Below are 22074 nucleotides of genomic sequence, written 5' to 3'. Positions count from 1 at the left end.
TGAGCCATAGCATAAAATCATTGTGAGCATGGTTTTCATAAGATTCTTTCTGGTATGTGGGGGAATCTTTTTTGGAAAGGGATATAGTACCATTTGGACTAATAGAAGGGGTGGAATAAACTCTGGAAATGGCCAATGTGCAATGTTGGGGTACCCCATAAGCTAAAACAGACAACACATAACAGAAACAGACAAACACAGAGCTCCGGCATGCTTTCTTCCATCGGTAATGATTCAGGGTTGAATTTAATCTGTAAATAAGCACACTATTAATCAAAAGAGTCACAAACAAATGTGGTATCCATTGAATTCCCACTATCAGGTCACATTGCTGGAAGTATTTTAAATGTGGCACAGTGAAATTGGTTCTCCGGACCATGTCTGGATAATAAGCTTCTAAAAGAAAGAGAGATAGAAATTTAAGTTAATTGCTCTATATAGTTTTACTGGTCTTCTTTTCTATTTTCTTCCATTTCAAAGTTCTGTCACACAATCATAAAAATTCAAGTAGGGACGCTTTAATCTATAAAACATATAAGAGAGGTTTACGTGCAGGTACAGTGGTTCACAATGTTAGTGTTTGAGGTAAAAGACACATTTGCAAAATTACTTGGAGTGCAACTTCCTTATACTATCTAACAAAACTTTATTCATTATAAAGGTCTACTTTTTTATTGTCCAACTTCTACTTTTTTATTGTCCAACCTACCCCATATATTACCCCAGATGTGAAATATGTTGCCTCCAAAATCCAAAAAGGCCCAAGTCTGTTTTTTTTTTATTTTGGGGAGAAGAGAAGTTTAGCTTTCTCTATCACCTCTCGGCATCCTTTTGCCCACTTTCTGCTTTAATCTTGTGATAGAAAGTGGGACTATGTAAGTATTTTTGTGGTAGTCGGGTATATGTATATTGCCTCCCTTGCCAAGTGAATGCAAATTGTTCTGGACATTGCTCCACTATAGGGATAGTAAAAAATGCATTGGTTCATGTTTCCATCGGAAAGCTGTCATGTTAACCCTTTTTTGGATATCTGGCCAGGAATCCCATAGATTAATCCCAAATTGGTAATTGTCCAATTTTAAAATTTGTAAAATTTTTTCTTCCTGCTTGTATAATTTCCCTCCCAATCCTGATATTTATATTCCTACACCCCAGCGTCCACTACAGCTTGTACCTGTTGCTCCCCAGGTTTCTACTAAATATTTATCTCTACCTGCGGACGCTGTTCTAATTTGGTCCAGGCACACACTGAGGCTCGGCATTCACATTATTGATCCTCCCAACACTTCCACCCTTTTAAATCAGGATAAAGAATGGAAGCAGTTTCCTCAGGGGAAGCCGTTGGTACCCTCTCTCCTTTGTTCACTTGTGCTTGAGGCATAGATTTCTTTCCCAGTCCTCTACTTTTGTACATTCCCCATAATGTCCTTGTATCTTTTCCATCTATTTCTTCCCTCTTTACACCATCTTTTATTAATGCCAAAAACATATTCCTCCGAGACACCCGCTTAGCCCTGTTTGAATTGGATTGTCCTGTTCTCTTTTTATCAAAAGTATTTTGAGGTCCCCAGTCCCCCCGATCTCCTAACTGTCGGACCACTTCTAAGGCTTCCAAAATAGTCCTGTCTATTTGATTGATCAACAAAGTTATCATTACCTGTTTGTATGCCGGTGCAGCATGCTTAATAATTTTATTTCTCATGGACTCAGTAAAAGGTAATGACATATATGTGTCAGCGTGACCTATTACTAAGGCTGCCTTCATAGACTCCTCCTTAATTCTCATTTGAGCATCTTTTAATGTATACCAAATCTTATCATTTGAGGGCCAATCAGATTCAAGTGGATATCACCTCGTGACACCCCTACTAATTATCTCTAATAAAGACCTTTGGGCATTTTTTGCAGGATAAGGATCCTCCCGCAACGCATGTTGCATTGCTACTTCTTGACTAATTTGAACAAATTTAGGGGCATCTGTGGCATCTAACATAATCCCTGCTGCGCCCAGCTCCTGCACCCGAACTACCCACTGTATTAGTGGTTCCCCAGGCTGCTGTGTAAAGCGTGCCATCATATCCATGATTTCATTTGGAGTAACATCCTCCCTAACATTATCTCTAGTTAGATTTTCTCCTGTTTGCAGATTTCCCTGTAATCTTTGTCTCCTCACAGGCTCTGCTTCTAAACTTTCTGCCTGTTCTCCTTTAACACATATATCCTCCTCACTGTTATTAGAATTTGAATCCCAAATATTCCCATCCCGTTTGTTTGGATTCCAATCATTCGGCAGATGATAAATTAAGATTTTAACTTTTCTGTAACTCACTTTCCACCTCCGTTTCTTGTATTTATATCGTGCATATCGCATAGCTGACTTTTCTGTTACATTTTGATAGGTTTCTACCTTATCCATTAACAACTTATTCTGACATTGTAGCATTGTAATGGCATGCTGTTGTTTATTCTTTTTCTTTTCCAGCTCTTCTAATTTCAATTGTAATTCCTGTTTAGCTTCATGCAAATTCCTCCAGTCTGACAAAATCATCCTTCCTTGTCTAGAAATTACTTCTTGCTCTTCTCCTTTTGAGATTTTCACCTTTTGTAAGGAGGCACATAATTCATGTGGATCCCCACTTCCAAAAGTACAGGATTCACACAATCCTGCTTCTACAGACCACTCAGTGGCCATTAATTTTCCCATAATTTCATTCCCATTTGGAATGGAGGGATTGGGAGCCTGCTCCTCCACCCCTTGTTTTCTAGTTAGCTTTCCTGACCACATGATTACCCCACTTCTGGTACCAATTTGTTCTGCCACTAATTTCATACAGGTGGGATGATCAGTAACCCTCAGAAAAGCACCCAGACAATATAAAGCTTAAACAATAACACTTTATTACGTGCATAGATAAATATTAAAATAGAATAACATCACCGTATTTCCGGACATCACTATCCCTCACAATCTGGAATCCACAGCGATTGATAGGAGAGGAGAACCGAATCGGGCTGTTCCTATGTTGCAACGAAACTGGATTCAAATTCTATGGGCTGAGTTTTTCTCTTTTATAGAGAAAAACTGCTGCCCTCTTAGTAAGACAGTTGGTACTGGTCCTTTGTTATTTGTTTTGACAACACATAGATCAAGGAGGTCAGATACTTGTTTGGTTTCCCTGTCCTCTTTGATGCTACCCAGAGGTATTCAGAATGTCATAAGGAGGTGTTGAAGTAAACCGGCTTCTCATCTGGTTTCACTCTTTCTTTGATGTGATGTAGGCAACATTCAGGTCAAGAAGGTCAGAATGTCAGATAAACAGACTTGTGGATTCATGTCGGCAGCATGCTGAATTTCAGTTACCCCCCTGGCCAGTTCCTTTGTTTGGATAACATTCAGGTCCCATCTGGCGTTACTGTCCTTTTGAGGTTATTAATGAGGTGTTGCAGGGACTGGTAAACGGCTGGTCTTGCTCTTTTGTTCTCTGTTTTGATAACACCCAGGTCTGTCCTTACTGATGTTATTTGAGCGGTACGCAGGCAACTGAAGTCAGGGAAAAGCTGCTGGGTTCTTAGTAAAGCATTTGATGTTGTCAAGGTAACATTAAGGTTCAGGAGTTCAGGTCAGCAGACTTGAGAATACATATTAGTAAACAAAATTATCAGTAATATGCTGGGGTATAACAAGGGGTGTCCAACCTTTTGGCTTCCCTGGGCCGCATTGGCCGAAAAAAATGTTTCTGGGGCCACACAAATGTGCAAACACTGCAGCAAGACAGAGGAGGGAGCCGGCAAGATGGTAAACACCCTGGGGCAGCAGAGGAAAACACTGCATTGCCCTCGATCGGGGCCGCAGGTTGGACACCCCCGGTCTAGAGAGAAATGTTTGAAAAACTGCTTTGCAGATAGGAAACTGACCAGTCCTCAAACCAAGGCACATACCATTTACATGTACTGAATATAATAAAAGTATCATTCAGCTTTCCCATCTAAAAAGACACAAAATGATCCACACAGGGCACAAACCATATACATGTAGTGAGTGTAATAAAAACTTCACTCAACTTGGGTTACTTTTCAACAGATCTTACAATTATGTTATAAATTGAGGAAACGCAAGTGTATATTAGATCCCAGTCCCTTATATTTATATAAGAGAATTCCTGCCCAAGCCATTGCGTGGCTAACTGAACTTATAAGTTCTGCCTTAGACGTTGGGGGTTTTCTACTGATCTGGGCCATAGAGTTCTTACTATAAGCTATAAAAGCTATAAAAAGCTGACCTAGATCCAACTATCTTGTTAAATTATTGGCCAATTACAAATAAACAGCTGTTAACTAAAATGATGGAATCTATAGAAACTACTGCTGTTTTCCAACTCATAAGAATTACCTTCTGTTTATATCCAGCAGATCATCAGATCCACCATGAATGGAAGAGAGAAAAAAATAAAGGAGAAGATCCAGTTGAAATGGAACAAATCCAAACACAGTCAGAAAATGTCTGTGAGAATATTTCCCAGGGAACTGAGAAGATTAACACAAAGAATTATAAGCAGGAATCAAAGAACCAGAGAGACCCTACAGAAGTCTCAAGGGATGGAATCGGGAAGTGTGAGAGAAATGACAGGGATCTGAGTTATATCCCTGAGGACCAGAAACACCTAGCAGAGGGATCCTTCAAAATTAAAAACAGTGATAAAGTGACTTCTAAATTCCACCATGGTAAGAGGAAAGGAAAAACCCACAAAAAAGAACTTCAACTACACAAAAGGGATCACAAAAATGTGAAACCATCTATCTCTACCAAGTGTAATAAAAGCTTTACACGACTTTCAAAATTAAAAAGTCACAAAATGATCCATACAGGGCACAAACCATCTACTTCTACCGAGTGTAATAAAAACTTCATACGACATTCAAAACTAAAAAGTCACAAAATGATCCATACAGGGCACAAACCATCTACTTCTACCGAGTGTAATAAAAACTTCATACGACATTCAAAACTAAAAAGTCACAAAATGATCCATACAGGGCACAAACCATTTACATGTATTGAGTGTAAGCAAAGGTTTTCTTGGCTTTCAACTCTAAAAAGACACAAAATGATCCACACAGGGCACAAACCATTTACATGTACTGAGTGTAATAAAAGCTTTACTTGGCTTTCAAATCTAAAAAGCCACCAAGTGATCCACACAGGACAGAAACAATATACATGTACTGAGTGTAATAAAAGTTTCTTTCGACTTTCAGATCTAAAAATTCATGAGAGGATACACACAGGGCACAGACCATATACATGTACTGAATGTAATAAAAGCTTCACTCGGCTTTCAAATTTAAAAAGTCACAAAATGATCCACACAGGAGACAAACGATATACATGTACTGAGTGTAAGAAAAGCTTCACTTGTCTTTCACATCTAAAAAGACACAAAATGATCCACACAGGAGACAAACAATATACATGTACTGAGTGTAATAAAAGCTTCTTTCAACATTCAGATCTAAAAGCTCATGAGAGGATACACACAGGTCACAGACCATATATATGTACTGAATGTAATAAAAGCTTCATTCGGCTTTCAAATCTAAAAAGTCACAAAATGATCCATACAGGGCACAAAACATACCCATGTACTGAGTGTAAGAAAAGTTTCACTTGGCTTTCATATCTAAAAAGACACAAAATGATCCACACAGGAGATAAACAATATACATGTACTGAGTGTAAGAAAAGCTTCACTCGGCTTTCAAATCTAAAAAGACACAAAATGATCCACACAGGAGACAAACAATATACATGTACTGAGTGTAATAAAAGCTTCACTTGGCTTTCAAATCTAAAAAGCCACCAAGTAATCCACATAGGGTACAAAGCATTTACATGTACTGAGTGTAATAAAAGCTTCACACGGCTTTCAGATCTAAAAAGTCACAAAATGATCCATACAGGGCACAAACCATTTACATGTACTGAGTGTAATAAAAGCTTCAGTCGGCTTTCAAGTCTAAAAAGTCACAAAATGATCCACACAGGAGACAAACGATATACATGTACTGAGTGTAATAAAAGCTTCACTCGTCTTTCACATCTAAAAAGACACAAAATGATCCACACAGGAGACAAACGATATACATGTACTGAGTGTAATAAAAGCTTCACTCGGCTTTCACATCTAAAAAGTCACAAAATGATCCACACAGGAGACAAACAATATACATGTACTGAGTGTAATAAAAGCTTCACTCGGCTTTCACATCTAAAAAGTCACAAAATGATCCACACAGGAGACAAACAATATACATGTACTGAGTGTAATAAAAGCTTCACTCGGCTTTCAAATTTAAAAAGTCACCAAGTGATCCACATAGGGTACAAACCATTTACATGTACTGAGTGTAATAAAAGCTTCACTCGGCTTTCAATTCTAAAAAGCCACCAACTGATCCACATAGGGTACAAACCATTTACATGTACTGAGTGTAATAAAAGCTTCACTCAGCTTTCAAGTCTAAAAAGTCACGAAATGATCCACACAGGGTACAAACCATTTACTTGTACTGAGTGTAATAAAAGCTTCACTCGGCTTTCAAGTCTAAAAAGTCACAAAATGATCCACACAGGATACAGACCATTTACATGTACTGAGTGTAATAAAAGCTTCACTCGGCTTTCATATCTAAAAAGACACAAAGTGATCCACACAGTGTAGAAACCATTTATATGTACTGAATGTAATAAAAGCTTCACTCAGTTTGGGTTACTTTTGAACCTGTAACTGAGAAACAGATCTTACAAGTATGTTATAAATTGAAGAAATGCAAGTGTATCTTGTATCCTATTCCCTCATATTTGTATGAGAGAATTCCTGCCCAAGCTATTGCATGGCTAATTGAACTTATAAATTCTGCCTTAGAAGTTGGGGGTTTTCTATTGATATGGGCCAAATATTTCTTACTATAAGCTATAAAAAGCTGACCTAGTACCAACTATCTTGTTAAATTATTGGCCAATTACAAATATACCGCTGTTAACTAAAATGATGGAATCTATAATCTCCAGTCAACTCTCTACTTATTAGGTGAGATTTTCTGTTCTTTTGCCGTATTGGCATGGTTTTAGGCCAAATTTCAGTACTGAAACTTTGCTGATTTCTCCTAAAGGTTCAGCAACTACATTTGAATAACAAATTTGCAATCTTATTACACTTTGACTTGTCCGCAGCTTTTGATGTTGTCCATCGTGACATCTTGATAGGCCTAGAGCATGCAGTCTTAAGCTGGTTTTATAATTTCCTACAATTATGATCTTATACTATTAACGTAGATGGTACGTCATTTCCCTGGAAGCTGTCATGTGGAGTCCCACAAGGATCGTCTTTGTCTCCCATCCTTTTCAATATCAATGCGAAATATCATGAACCATCAATTTTTGAATCTCTGTACTTATGGAGATTATATTTTCATCCTCCTTGAGGTAGACTTGAATCTTTCAAATCTTTCTGCAAACATAATTCAGTGTATAAAAAAATTGCAGGCTTGGTCATTTTCTGTTCAAATGAATTAAATGAAGCCAAAACTAAACTCCTATGGCTTGGTCCAAAACTGGATCGGGGACATCTCTACAGATTGAGATTTCCTCTAAGATCTTAGGTGTCATCGTAGACTCATTCCTCTCATTCAATGAACAATTAGATCTTCTGTAAATAATTAATAGTATTAATCGATTATCGTTTGAATTTTGAGGAACAGGTTTCATCTGCTAAAGGCTTTGGGGCTTTGAGACATGAATCTCCCCAGCCTAGAATTTTAGTGCATGAATCTGGTCCCGGCTCAGGGCCAGATCGATAAAAGATAAATTAACCAAATGATCCATAGAGGAGACTAATTATATACCTGAAATTCTATCTACAGCCTATGGTAGCAGGGCCGGATTACTACTGTGGCTATGGGTGTGTCAGCATTAATAGTTTGCTACTGAGCACTGGCACTAGGAAGCCTTGGTTTGAATGGAGTGGCTTAATGATGAGAGCTGAAGTTAAAACCAAGCAAAAACTGCAGACTGTGTACAAGATGCAGGCAATATTTATTGTACCAAAATTAAGATGCGGTAATATACAACCTTTTTACCAACCAAGGGACCCGACATGGTCTGTGTTTTGGACAACACACCTTCGTCAGGGGTCTATGGTAAATAAGGTATGAAATGAACCGCAAGAAATGGGGGTAACAACAAGTGCCTGTGTGATTCATTCAGCGAAGTCACTGCCAAAAGTGAAACGTCTCCAAAATGAGAAAAGAGCTGGAGGTCTGATAAGTTCTGATCCAGGGCATCAGAACACAGGCAAGGTCAGCACACAGGTAGTTTTCTGAACCAGGCCATGTCGGCACACTGATCTAGGCCCTGTGTAGAAGTATGAATTATTTCTCTTTCCCTCTTGTAAAAGCAAGGAAAAAGGTTTGCACCTTGAGACAGAATGCTGAAGCATTCCCTCCTATGCATTATAACCTTTGGACTGTCACATGCTATAGTAAGATTTGACTGAAATTGAAAAAACCCGAAAAAATGGGAGCTACAATAATCAAAGAACAAAAAACTCCCAAACCCCGAGACGGAAACTGTGATCAGGGGTAGAGACCGCCCACAAGGAGAATAAAGGAACTAAAATGTTCCACTAAAATAACCTAAGAAAATATAACTTAGAATTGTGTAGAGCCCTCAGTCACACAGCCACCTCCGAACGGAGGTAACGGCTGTCACTGGCTTACACCAAAAGGTGTCTACTGTGAAACATCCTTGGGCTCTCTGTGAATTTAGTGCAAAATAACACAAATGTGCTTAAAGTGCTTACTTAATCTTCACTCGTAGTGAGTAGTCTCTACCCCTGATCCAGGGGGGCTAGCAAAAAGCAAGTGTCCAAATTCAACCAGCAAATTCAAAAGAAGATACTTAGCTTCTTCAAAAGGGCGATCAGCGTATCACCACACGTCCTACGGGACTCAGTTTCGGGGGAGTACTCCCCCTTCCTCAGGAACAGCTGACGCTAGGCAGGAGCCGGTCGATCTTACGGCTGCTGCGTGAAAGCAATAGAAGAAAATGGCGCTTGACCAGAACAGACGCCTCCGATTTAAACCAGCAGACTAAGAGGCGTGACCCAGGTAAATAGTCACATGATATTGCCCAGGTGCAACACCGATGAAAATTGGTGTCGTACTACCAGACAACTCCTTGACTCAATGAAAACAGAAAAGAAAAACTGTATTAATTGATAAATAAAAGAAATGAAAAACCAAAACAAACTCAAAATGTATGATGCCACTCTATGTAATCGTTGTGTCCTGCAGGGGTAAGTGTTTGGAGCTCGTAAATCCAAAATTGTTCCCTTCTTTGTAACCACGCTAGTTTGTCCCCTTGGTAGTCCGGAAAAATCTGCTCAATAACGGTCCATTTTAAATCTTGAAACGTGTGATTTAGTTGTGAGCAATGAGGCACCATCGGGGAAGTCATAGATTGAGTATTGATCCGGCTGCGATGCTCTATGAGGCGAGTCTTAATAGTCCTTTGCGTACGCCCCACATAGCCCATCCGACACGGACATATAATGATATATATGACCCACTTAGATGTACATGAAGTGTTCGATTTGTGAACGTATTGTTTGTGTGTCACAGGATGTTCCCAGTCCATGCCTTCGATTGTAAGGGCGCATATGTCGCAGCTGTTGCTACATTTAGTATGGAGACCTCCCTGATGGCTTTGCCCTCGCGTTGAAGAGTATTTGGATCGGACCACCCGATCTGCGATATTTTTAGGGCGTGCATAAGCTATGCACGGGAAATCCCTAAACTCTGGGTGTAACTGTACGACATGCCAATGAGTCCTGATGCTCCGAGCCACCTCCGAAGCTTGATCAGAAAATGTTAGTACACAGATGGTTTTGGTATCTTCACCTGGAGGGGCTTGAGAGAGCAACAGGGCTCTGTTGGCATACAAGGCCCTGTTGTAAGCCTGGGAAAGCACTCTGTGAGGGTACCCCCGCTCTCTAAAGCGGGCGTACAATGCTCGGGCCTGCCTACGAAACTCGTCCAAATCTGTACAGAGTCTGCGAATACGCAGAAATTGACTGATGGGTAAAGATTTCTTCAATTTAGTGGAATGACAACTCGTGAAGTCCAGATAGTTGTTTACTTCAACGGGTTTTCTGTACAAAGTGGTGACGAGTATGTTGTCATTTTTTTGGACCCAAACATCCAAAAAAGAGATAGTAAGATTTGAGACATATCAGAAATGTACACATTGGGAATCACTTTATTGTAACTGTTATTATGTATTCATATGTCACGTGAGATAGTAGCTTTGAGAAGCACATGAAATATGTAAACAATGAATTGCCTTGGTCTAATCCTCACTGTAAATGCATTATGAAATTATAACCTTGTAGAGCATTAACTAAGTAATTAATGGAGCTGATTCTCAATAAAAAGGGGAAGAGACCATTCATTTGGAGCACCTCCTTCTCGACTCTAAGACAGCGTGTGTGTTTCCTGAGTGAAATTCCTACAAGTGGCGCCGGGAAACAGGAACCTTCGCTTGCTTGCTTTGTCTGACGATTAGACTTGGTGCACCTCATCCTCCGGGATCCCTTTGAATAAGTATGGGCAATTCCCTGTCAGATTTATAGCGTGCTCAAGTGAAAGAATTGCCGTATGTTCTGAGACATACAGATAGAGAGGCCTCTGATTCACAGTTAAACTGTTTAGTACAAGAGATAGGAGAGCACTGCTCCCAGTAATCAGAAAAGGGATTATTAACATTAGAAGATTGGCTTAGAGTCGGGAAAGTTTTGTATGTTGAGCCTCTGGCCTCGGCAGCCATATGGGTATGGCATCAGTGTGAGCGTGCCTTGGAAATGGTAGGGACGGTGTCAGGACAAAGGCGTGCGCAGACAACTGAGCGCAGCGCAGAGGCGCGCACTAGAGAATGACACGGGGAAAAAATCTGTCCCTGCCCCGTCCCCATCCCACCATCCTCTGCACTGCCCCGTCACCGCCATCCCTTTCACCGCCCCGTCACCGCCACTGCCATCCCATTCACCGCCCCGTCACCGTCACCACAGCATGCATAAAAGCCTCAAACAGGTATGATTTTATATACTTATATTTTTTAACGTATTCCCATGGGTTACATACTGAACATGTTCTGGATTCCTCCATTCTTGCAGCACATGTTCAGGAATAGGATTCAGTAACCCATGGGAATGGACACAGCACACTACTACACTAGTATTCAGATTTAAAAAAAAAAAAAAAGAACCAGCTCCCAGCTCAGCCAGACTCCCGTCTCCAACCGGTCAAAGAATCCCACTCAGATTTAAAAAAAAAAAAAAGAACCAGCTCCCAGCTCAGCCAGACTCCCATCTCCAACCAGTCAAAGAATCCTCCACCCCTACCCCTGCCGCCGCCAACCCTGGGCAGGCAAGTAGTAGGAAAGTGTGCACCTTACCTCTACTTGTAGCGCCGAAGTTTTCAATGAAATTTCAGCTCCTCCAAGTCTGCAGCAGTGACTCCTCTCCAATCCAGGCAGCGACTCAAAAAAAAAATCCTGGGCTTGCCTCTCAGCTCCGAAATCCCCCGATTTCCAATCGCTACTGCAACTCATTAAATATCACGTGTGGCAGTAGCGATTGGTCCCCTTCTTGAGCAGGAAAGAACTGACTAATGAGGAGCCAGAATATTGAAGGGGGCGGAGTCAGGCAACGTGCAAGTCGGGAGGAGAGAGACGAGTTGGAGGAGACCACATGGCCGACAAGCATGATCGGGAAAAAAATCAGACACCTGTCCCGAAGTGAACCGAACACACGGTGAAGACCCGGTAAATCGCGGAATATAGAAGGGGATACATTTGCCTGCGGGGACAAATCTTTTCACCGTTTTTGCGGGCGGTGAAAACTTTTGTCCCCGTGTCTGCAGTGATTTGGCTATGGAGTCTCTCCATAGCCTGCAGCCATGCCGCGGTTTCCCGCGGGGATCACTCCCCGTGTCATTCTCTAGCTCGCGCCGAAGAAAATCACTGTTTTTAGGGGCTCCGACGGGAGGGGGTGTGGGGGAACCCCCCCACTTTACTTTTTACAGATCACGCTGCGTTGTGGGGGGTTTGGGGGGTTGTAACCCCCCACATTTTACTGAAAACTTCACTTTTTCCCTAAAAACAGGGAAAAAGTGAAGTTTCCAGTGTAATGAGGGGGGTTACAACCCCCCAAATCCCCCCACAACGCCGCCACAATCTGTATTAAGTAAAGTGAGGGGGCTCCCCAACAAAACCCCCCCATCGGAGCCCCTAAAAACAGTGATTTTCTTCGGCGCTCACCTCTGTCTTGCGCTCAGTTGTCGGCGCGTGCCTTTGTCTTCCGCGGTTATGTCTATGAACCGGTAGGGACAGAGGCGCATTCCAAGGTGGCAACGGTTTCATTTACCGTTCCCCCCCTGACTATTTAAGTCAGAACACATATCCAAAAATTATACCTCCAGCACAGGTATCCCCAGCTCCTTTACAGGAAAAAAAGGCAGAAACATTAGCACAATACATCTCAGAGACAGGTTTAAGAAGTAATTACATAGCCGGGTTCTTTGAATCCATAGCTGGAGCGCATACTTTCATACCACAAGATTGGAAAGATGTTATGCACATGGTATTGACTACGGGTCAATATGTTATGTGGGATAGTGAATATCAAGGAGAGGCTCAACGGAGAGCTTTACACTCTGGAGGGCTTTATACCCCAGATCAGTTAGCCTCAGGAACTCCAGTTAAAAGTTATGCAAGCATCAAACAGGGAGCCAAACTTATAAACAGGTTAGGGCGATTGCCTGATACTTGTTGTAAGAACATAAGAAGTGCCTCTGCTGGGTCAGACCAGAGGTCCATCGTGCCCAGCAGTCCGCTTGCGCGGTGGCCCATCAGGTCCAGGACCTGCGTAGTAGTTTTCTATATGTACCCCTATATCCCTTCAATCCCTTTTTTTTTTCTACCTTATCTATATCCTTCTAACTGTACAATTCTTCATCCTATATCTTCCCTATCTATATCCCTCAACATCTTCTTTCAAGAATATATCCAATTTTTCTTTGAAACCCTGTAAAGCACTCTGTCCTATTACGCCCTCCGGAAGCGCATTCCAGGTATCCACCACCCTCTGAGTGAAGAAGTACTTCCTGGCATTGGTTCTAAACCTGTCCCCTTTTAGTTTTCCGAGTGCCCCCTTGTTATTGTAGTTTCCCGTAGGCTGAAGAATCTGTCCCTCTCCACATTCTCAATGCCTTTCATGATCTTATATGTCTCTATCATGTCTCCTCTGAGTCTCCGCTTTTCGGGAGAAGAGCCCCAGTTTCTCTAGCCTGTCTGCGTATGAAAGGTTTTCCATACCCTTAATCATACGTGTAGCTCTTCTCTGGACTCTCTCAAGTATCGCCATATCCTTCTTCAGGTACGGCGACCAGTACTGAACACAGTACTCCAGATGTGGTCGCACCAGGAGTTCCAGGCAAATACTGACTATAATTAAGGAAGAAACTAAGGATTTTAACACTGATGTTGTTATCCATCTGGGAACAAATGACCTGGCCAACAACTCCACACTTGCAGCACAGAAAGCTTTTCGGGAGCTTGGTGAGGGCGTGAAACCTTTTGTAAAGACTTTAGCTTTTTCTGAAATACTGCCTGCATATGGAAAAGGAGAGCAAAGAATGAAAAACACAGAGGACTTTAATAGATGGCTCAGAGCCTGGTGTCATCAAGAAGGCTTCAGGTACATAGGAGGATGGGGAAATACATGGAAGGACAAGAAGCTATATTGCACTGATGGGCTACATATTACTACAGCAGGAAAAAGAAACCTTGCAGAGAAATTTAGACAATATTTTTCTAGGCATTTAAACTAGAAGGTGGGGGTGGTGTATGTAGAGACCACCCCCGGCAAAAGAAAAGATGTGATAGTAGTAAAGGCTGCAACAAAAGCAATATCAGCAACTCATTTCTTAATATTGCAGCGGAAAGTGAAACGACACAAAAATCCATACGAAAAAGGAGATTATCGCTGAAAAATAGCTGGAAAGCGATGACCACAAATGCTCGCAGTCTAAGCAACAAAGTACATGATCTGCAAGCCCTGATATTAGAGGCAGATCTAGATATTGTTGCTATCACAGAGACATGGTTCAGTGAATCACATGGATGGGATGCAAACATACCGGGATATAATCTTTTTAGGAAGGACAGAGATGGTCATAAAGGTGGAGGAGTAGCTCTCTATGTAAAGATCAATATCCAAGCGACCGAAATGCAAGGGACCTGGGGAGAGGAAGAAGCGATATGGATTGCTCTGAAAAGAGAAGATGGAACTTCTATCTACGTGGGTGTAGTCTACAGACCTCCGACTCAATCGCAGCAAATTGATAAGGATCTGATTGTGGATATCCAAAAGTTTGGAAGGAAAGAGGAGGTTCTGCTGTTGGGAGATTTCAACCTGCCGGATGCGGACTGGAATGTTCCGACTGCGGAATCGGAAAGAAGTAGGGAGATTGTGGATGCCTTTCAAGAGGCTCTGCTCAGACAAATGGTGACGGAACCCACAAGGGAAAAAGCGATATTGGATCTGGTCCTCACAAATGGAGAGAGTATCTCTAATGTTCGAGTGGGTGCTCACCTGGGTAGTAGCGATCATCAAACGGTTTGGTTTGATATAACGGCTAAAGTGGAGAGCGGCCGCACGATACTTAAAGTCCTAGATTTCAAACGAACGGACTTTAATGCAATGGGAAAGTACCTGAAGAAAGAGCTGTTAGGATGGGAGGACATAAGAGAAGTGGAAAGACAGTGGTCTAAGCTGAAAGGAGCGATAAAAATGGCTACGGACCTTTATGTGAAGAAAATCAATAAAAACAAGAGAAAAAGGAAGCCGATATGGTTCTCCAACCTAGTGGCTGAGAAAATAAAGGCAAAAGAGTTGGCGTTCATGAAATATAAAAAAACCCAAGAAGAGGAGAGCAGAAAGGACTACAGGGTGAAACTGAAAGAAGCCAAGAGAGAGATACGTTTAGCGAAGGCACAGGCGGAAGAACAAATGGCTAAAAATGTAAAAAAGGGAGATAAAAATTTTTTCAGATATATTAGTGAAAGGAGGAAGATAAAAAATGGAATTGCTAGGCTAAAAGATGCTGGGAACAAATATGTGGAGAGTGATGAGGAGAAAGCAAATGTGCTAAACAAATACTTCTGTTCTGTGTTCACAGAAGAAAATCCTGGAGAAGGACCGAGATTGTCCGGCAAAGTTACACGAGAAAATGGAGTAGATTCTGCGCCGTTCACGGAGGAGGGTGTTTATGAGCAACTTGAAAAACTGAAGGTGGACAAAGCGATGGGACCAGACGGGATCCATCCCAGGATACTAAGGGAACTCAGAGAGGTTCTGGCGAGTCCTATTAAAGACTTGTTCAACAAATCTCTGGAGACGGGAGTGATTCCTGGGGATTGGAGGAGAGCGGATGTGGTCCCTATTCATAAAAGTGGTCACAGGGATGAAGCAGGAAACTACAGGCCGGTGAGCCTCACTTCAGTTGTTGGAAAAATAATGGAAGTGTTGCTGAAAGAAAGGATAGTGTATTTCCTTGAATCTAATGGGTTACAGGATCCGAGGCAACATGGCTTTAACATAGTAACATAGTAGATGACGGCAGATAAAGACCCGAATGGTCCATCCAGTCTGCCCAACCTGATTCAATTTAAAAAAAATTTTTTTTTTTTAATTTTTTATTTTTTTTCTTCTTAGCTATTTCTGGGCGAGAATCCAAAGCTTTACCCGGTACTGTGCTTGGGTTCCAACTGCCGAAATCTCTGTTAAGACTTACTCCAGCCCATCTACACCCTCCCAGCCATTGAAGCCCTCCCCTGCCCATCCTCCTCCAAACGGCCATACACAGACACAGATTTACAAAAGGTAAATCGTGCCAAACGAACCTGATTGAATTTTTTGATTGGGTGACCAGAGAGCTGGATCAAGGACATATGCTAGATGTAATTTACTTGGATTTCAGCAAAGCCTTTGATACAGTTCCTCATAGGAGGCTGTTGAACAAACTTGAAGGGATGAAGTTAGGACCCAAAGTGGTGAACTGGGTCAGAAACTGGCTATCGGACAGACGCCAGAGGGTGGTGGTTAATGGAAGTCGCTCGAAGGAAGGAAAGGTGACTAGTGGAGTCCCTCAGGGTTCGGTGCTGGGGCCAATCCTGTTCAATATGTATGTAAGTGACATTGCTGAAGGGCTAGAAGGAAAAGTGTGCCTTTTTGCAGATGATACCAAGATTTGTAACAAAGTAGACACCGAAGAGGGAGTGGATAATATGAAAAAGGATCTGCAAAAGTTAGAGGAATGGTCTAATGCCTGGCAACTAAAATTCAATGCAAAGAAATGCAGAGTAATGCATTTGGGGATTAATAATAGGAAGGAACCGTATATGCTGGGAGGAGAGAAGCTGATATGCACGGACGGAGAGAGGGACCTTGGGGTGATAGTGTCCGAAGATCTAAAGGCGAAAAAACAGTGTGATAAGGCAGTGGCTGCTGCCAGAAGGATTCTGGGCTGTATAAAGAGAGGCGTAGTCAGTAGAAGGAAGAAGGTGTTGATGCCCCTGTACAGGTCATTGGTGAGGCCCCACTTGGAGTATTGTGTTCAGTTTTGGAGACCGTATCTGGCGAAAGACATAAGAAGACTTGAGGCGGTCCAGAGGAGGGCGACGAAAATGATAGGAGGCTTGCGCCAGAAGACGTATGAGGAGAGACTGGAAGACCTGAATATGTATACCCTAGAGGAAAGGAGAGACAGGGGAGATATGATTCAGACGTTCAAATACTTAAAGGGTATTAACGTAGAACAAAATCTTTTCCAGAGAAAGGAAAATGGTAAAACCAGAGGACATAATTTGAGGTTGAGGGGTGGTAGATTCAGGGGCAATGTTAGGAAATTCTACTTTACGGAGAGGGTGGTGGATGCCTGGAATGCGCTCCCGAGAGAGGTGGTGGAGAGTAAAACTGTGACTGAGTTCAAAGAAGCGTGGGATGAACACAGAAGATTTAGAATCAGAAAATAATATTAAATATTGAACTAGGCCAGTTACTGGGCAGACTTGCACGGTCTGTGTCTGTATATGGCCGTTTGGTGGAGGATGGGCTGGGGAGGGCTTCAATGGCTGGGAGGGTGTAGATGGGCTGGAGTAAGTCTTAACAGAGATTTTGGCAGTTGGAACTCAAGCACAGTACCGGGTAAAGCTTTGGATTCTCGCCCAGAAATAGCTAAGAAGAAAAAAAAAAAAAAAAATTTAAATTGAATCAGGTTGGGCAGACTGGATGGACCATTCGGGTCTTTATCTGCCGTCATCTACTATGTAACTATGTAACTATGTAACCATCGCTCGATACAGCGGCAGGATAACTTCCTTCGTTCTGGTCGTAATACCCTTCTTGATGATACCCAACATTCTGTTTGCTTTCCTTGACGCTGCTGCGCATTGTGCTGATGGTTTCATTGTGGTGTTCACCAGCACTTCCAAGTCCCTTTCAAGGGTGCTCTCCCCCAGTACCAACCGCCCCCCCTATTTTGTAGCAGAACCTCGGGTTCTTTTTCCCCACATGCATGACCTTGCATTTCTCCACATTGAAGCTCATCTGCCATTTATTGGCCCACTCCTCCAGCTTGTTCAGATCCCTTTGTAATTCTTCGCAGTCCTCTACTGTTCCTACCCTGCTACAGAGTTTGGTGTCATCCTCAAATTTTATAACTTCACACTTCGTCCCTTTTTCTAGGTCATTTATAAATACATTGAACAGCAGCGGTCCAAGTACTGACCCCTGTGGAACACCGCTTGTGACCTCTCTCCAGTCTGAGTAGTGGCCCTTCACTCCCACCCTCTGCTTCCTGCCTGCCAACCAGTGCTTAACCCATCTGTGCACATAGCCTTCCATCCCGTGGTTCCACAGCTTCCTAAGAAGCCATTCGTGGGGTACCTTGTCAAAGGCTTTTTGGAAGTCCAGATAAATGATGTCTATGGAATCTCCTCTGTCCATCTGTCTGTTTATCCCTTCAAAGAAGTGTAGTAAGTTCGTTTGTACATGCAGGAATTAGTTTAATAGAACCGAGAAATATTAAAATACAGAGTGGATATAGAGACTGCTTCTGTGTGTGAGAAGTTTCAAGTTTCAAGTTTAATTTTCATTTGATGAATCGCTTATAACAATATCTAAGCGATGTACAATTTAAAAACCATCAGAATGTGGTAATACATTTAGTTTAAATAGGGTAGACAACAGACAAAACAAGTTGGACAAACGGGAGATAGTGGGAAGGAAGGGGAAAGTTACAATTTCGTTATTTGTTAAAATTTTACATCAAAAGGAGAACACATTAGGTAATAATGGGGCGAGAAGAGAAAAAAAAAAAAATGGAAAGAAAGAAATAATGAGAGAACCTAGGATGTTATGTTTCATGAATCAAATGCATCTTGAAATAAATATGTTTTTAAAATTTTCTTAAAAGAGACGAGGTCTTTTTCAATTTTAATAAAATTTGGAAGAGAGTTCCACAGTGTGGGGGGCCTTCACGGAGAACATATCATTACGTCTTGTGCCTATAATTCTTAATGAGGGGACTGAAAGCAGTTGTGATGACGAAGATCTTAGAGAGCGAGAAGGATTATATGGGACAATCATTTTTGATATAAATTGGGGTTCATTAAAGATCAATGTTTTGTATACTAGAAATATAATTTTGAAAGTAATTCGGTGAGATATAGGGAGCCAGTGCGATTTAATAAGTAAAGGGGTAACGTGGTCAAATTTTTTTGCTTTGTGAATTAGTTTAACTGATGTGTTTTGGATAATTTGGAGTCGTCTCTTTTCTTTCTGGGATATGTTGATTAAAAGGGAATTGCAGTAATCTAATTTTGAAATAATTAGGGAATGAACTAAGATATTGATTGATTTGGAATCTAAAAAAGTAGAAATTGAACGAATGAGCCGTAATCTGTAAAAGCATGATTTGACTATTTCGCTAATGTGACTGTGAAATGAAAGATCAACATCGATTATTACACCAAGAATTTTCAGTTGAGAAACCAATTCTATAGGAGTATTATCAAGTGCGAATGGTATTTTTGGAGTTATGTCTCCTTTCCAAGTGAAAAGCATTGTTTTTGTTTTTTGAGTATTTAGAGCTAGTTTATTATTGTTTAGCCAGTTTTTTATTATTTCTAATTTCTCATTGATAATTTTTATTTCTTCTGCTTTTTCTGGGTTGAGAGGGTGCATGAGTTGGATGTCATCAGCGTATGAAAAGACTGTAAAACCTAATGATTGTGAGATGGTAATAAGCGGGGATAGAAAAATGTTAAATAGAAGAGGAGATAGTATTGATCCTTGTGGCACACCATATGACGAAGAGAAGTTAGCAGAATAGGCGTCATTAAATTTAACTCTTGAAATACGGCCTGATAAAAAAGATGTTAACCATTTTAGAATTTGGCCTTCTATGCCTAATGATTGCAGACGATTGAGTAGGAGTTCATGATCAATTGTATCAAAAGCTGAAGATAGGTCTAGGGAAAAGAGAGCTACAGATTTGTGGTGATCGAGAAAGTAGTGTATGTTTGTAACGAGGCCGATCATTGAGTATTCCGTGCTGTGATATTTTTGAAAACCAGTTTGGTTGGGATGTAGTGCGTTCGAGGATTCGATGAATTCTGAGAGCTGTTCAAAGACTAGTTTTTCAGAAAGTTTCATTAAGAATGGTAAATTGGAAATAGGGCGGTAATTGGATGCATCGTCGTGACTGGATTTGAAATTTTTTATTATTGGTGTGACAATAGAGGTTTTCCAAGAGGTGGGGACAGTAGCAGAGGAGAAACTGTTTTGGATAAGGGAAAGAATAAAAGCACCGAAATAAGGAAAAAATTTCTTTAAATAGAGCGGTGGCAAAGGTTCTAAAGGTGAGCCTTTTAGGTTGATTGATTTAAGATGTCTTTCTATGTCGTTTATGGATGGTATTCTGAAATTTGTACATTTTGCTGTTGGAATAGAGTTATTTGTGATTGAGTTATCCAATGTAGGTGAAATTGTTGTATTATTTGAGAAGTTTTGTCTTATTTTAGCTGTCTTTTGGCAGAAGTAGTCGGCTAGTTCTTGTGCTTTTAATGTTGATTTTTGATTAGGTATGTGTTTTATTTTATCTGGATTAATTGATTTTAGAATATTAAAGAGGACTCCAGTATTTTTAGCTTTTTGGATTTTATTATTGTAATAAGATTTTTTTGCCTGGGTAATTTCACTTTTGTAATAAAGAGAAGTATCTTTAAATTTTTGAAGGTTAAAAGGGGTTTTGGAAGAACGCCACTTCCTTTCTGAAGCACGAAGTTGTGTTTTTATTTGAGATAGTTTTTTGGAATACCAAGGGTTTTTAAATTTTCGGTTGACTATTGTTTTAGTGATGAATGGTATTTTAGTGTTTAATATGGATTCTAAGTTTGAGTTCCAATATTGAAGTTGTTCATCGATGGTTTTAAATACTGGAATGGTAATGGAAGGGCTGAATTTGGGGGAAATATCAGAAATTTCTAATTGAGAAAAGTCTCTGTATGAAAATGTTTTTGTTTTAGAAGAGTGATTAGGGGTCAACGATTGGGTAAAGTAGAGGCTTAAAGAGATCAGGTTATGATCAGACCAAGGAACTGAGAAGATGTTCGGGGCTGAATGGGAGATCGATTGAGAAGAAGGAATCAAAATCATATCTAGTATGTGTTGGGCTTGGTGCGTGGGTTCTGCTTTGAGAAAAATAGTACTATCTGCCAGCAAGAATGTGTGTTTTTCTTGTCTGCCTGCATGTGTGTTTTTTTTTGTGTGACTGAAGAGAATTTGGCAAAGGAGGAGTTGGTCTACAGTTCTAGAGAGAGGATAAGGATTTTAACCTCTTATCTTTAACCTCTGATCATTCTAACAAGATGGCGGCTGGTTAGGTCATCAACTGCACTGTCTCCCTTTTCCCTTTTTATTTTTGGTTTTCAGTTGCTTTGTTTGTTTTATTTAGTTGTTTATTTTTTGTTTGATCTATTTTTATTAATCTTATTTTGACTTATTATATTGGTTTTGGGCCTCCACTCGTGAAATCTGGACTGATAGCTTTCTGATTTGACCGTTGGTTTTGGTCTAACAGTCGACAGGCCTCCTTCCTACCTGATGTTCCTTGCACCTATGGCAAGCTGAGCTGTGCCTGGCGGCTGAGCCATAGCAAGTGAAACTGGTGGTGGAGAGTCAAGAGGGGAGCGGCGCTGATGTCGGTGAAGGGTGGCTGAGACATCGGGAAGCAGTGGCTATCGAGACCTGGAGGCGCCATATTTGAGGTGCTCAGCGTGAACACCAATACCAGCAAGGATGTAACTCCAGATTTCCTACTGCAGAGCGGCATCGTCAGGATGGGAGAACTGCAGAGTAATTTCATCATGTCTGAAATCTCGTCACGTCCGATATCTCACCAACATGTGAGTGGTGTTGTGAGGGGCGGTATCAGCAAGAGCGAGGGCTGGCAGAAAGATGCACAGTCTGGACCAAGGAGCAGAGAAATAGAGTCGGCAGGAATTGTGAGGAAGCTGAGCCGAGGAGCAGCCGGCAGCCGACCCGGCGCTCGCCCGCTGCTAGCGGCGCCCAGCCCGGACACCAGCCTGGCTCTGCTGAGCAGTGTTGACTCAGAGAAGGCGCTGCAGCCGCCAGCTTCGGCCATGAAGAGGAGCGACCCCCACGACCACCACTGCCACCGCAAAGGGGAGGCCATGGTTGGCCCGGACGGCCATCGAGGCGCCACACACGGTCAGAGAGGCGCAGGCGGTGCCTGTCCAGAAAGAAGACAGATTCAGCGAATTTGGCATGCAGGAGGAGTGTGTGAATATCTCAGACGAGTTGAGGTCCGGAGACACTGGATTTGGGGCTTCCGGTTTGCTGACTAGGATCGGATGACACCTGGAGAAGTTTGGCA

At 41.6% G+C, this 22074-nt stretch overlaps 1 protein-coding gene across 1 annotated transcript in view; it reads left to right on the top strand.

The window, feature by feature from the left end:
* Positions 1 to 5696, top strand: part of LOC117355000 (gastrula zinc finger protein XlCGF28.1-like) — a gene marked incomplete at its 3' end in the record, with an annotated part of 33750 nt that extends 28054 nt beyond the window's left edge. The window contains exon 3 of the mRNA XM_033932955.1: positions 4408 to 5696. Coding sequence (XP_033788846.1) covers positions 4408 to 5696 — 1289 coding nt within the window. The remainder of the gene's footprint in view (positions 1 to 4407) is intronic.
* Between the last annotated feature and the right edge of the window lie 16378 nt (positions 5697 to 22074).

The sequence above is a fragment of the Geotrypetes seraphini genome, chromosome 2 (assembly GCF_902459505.1).
Source record: "Geotrypetes seraphini chromosome 2, aGeoSer1.1, whole genome shotgun sequence".
Classification (NCBI taxonomy): Eukaryota; Metazoa; Chordata; class Amphibia; order Gymnophiona; family Dermophiidae; genus Geotrypetes; species Geotrypetes seraphini.
This window is presented reverse-complemented; position numbering and strand designations above follow the sequence as displayed.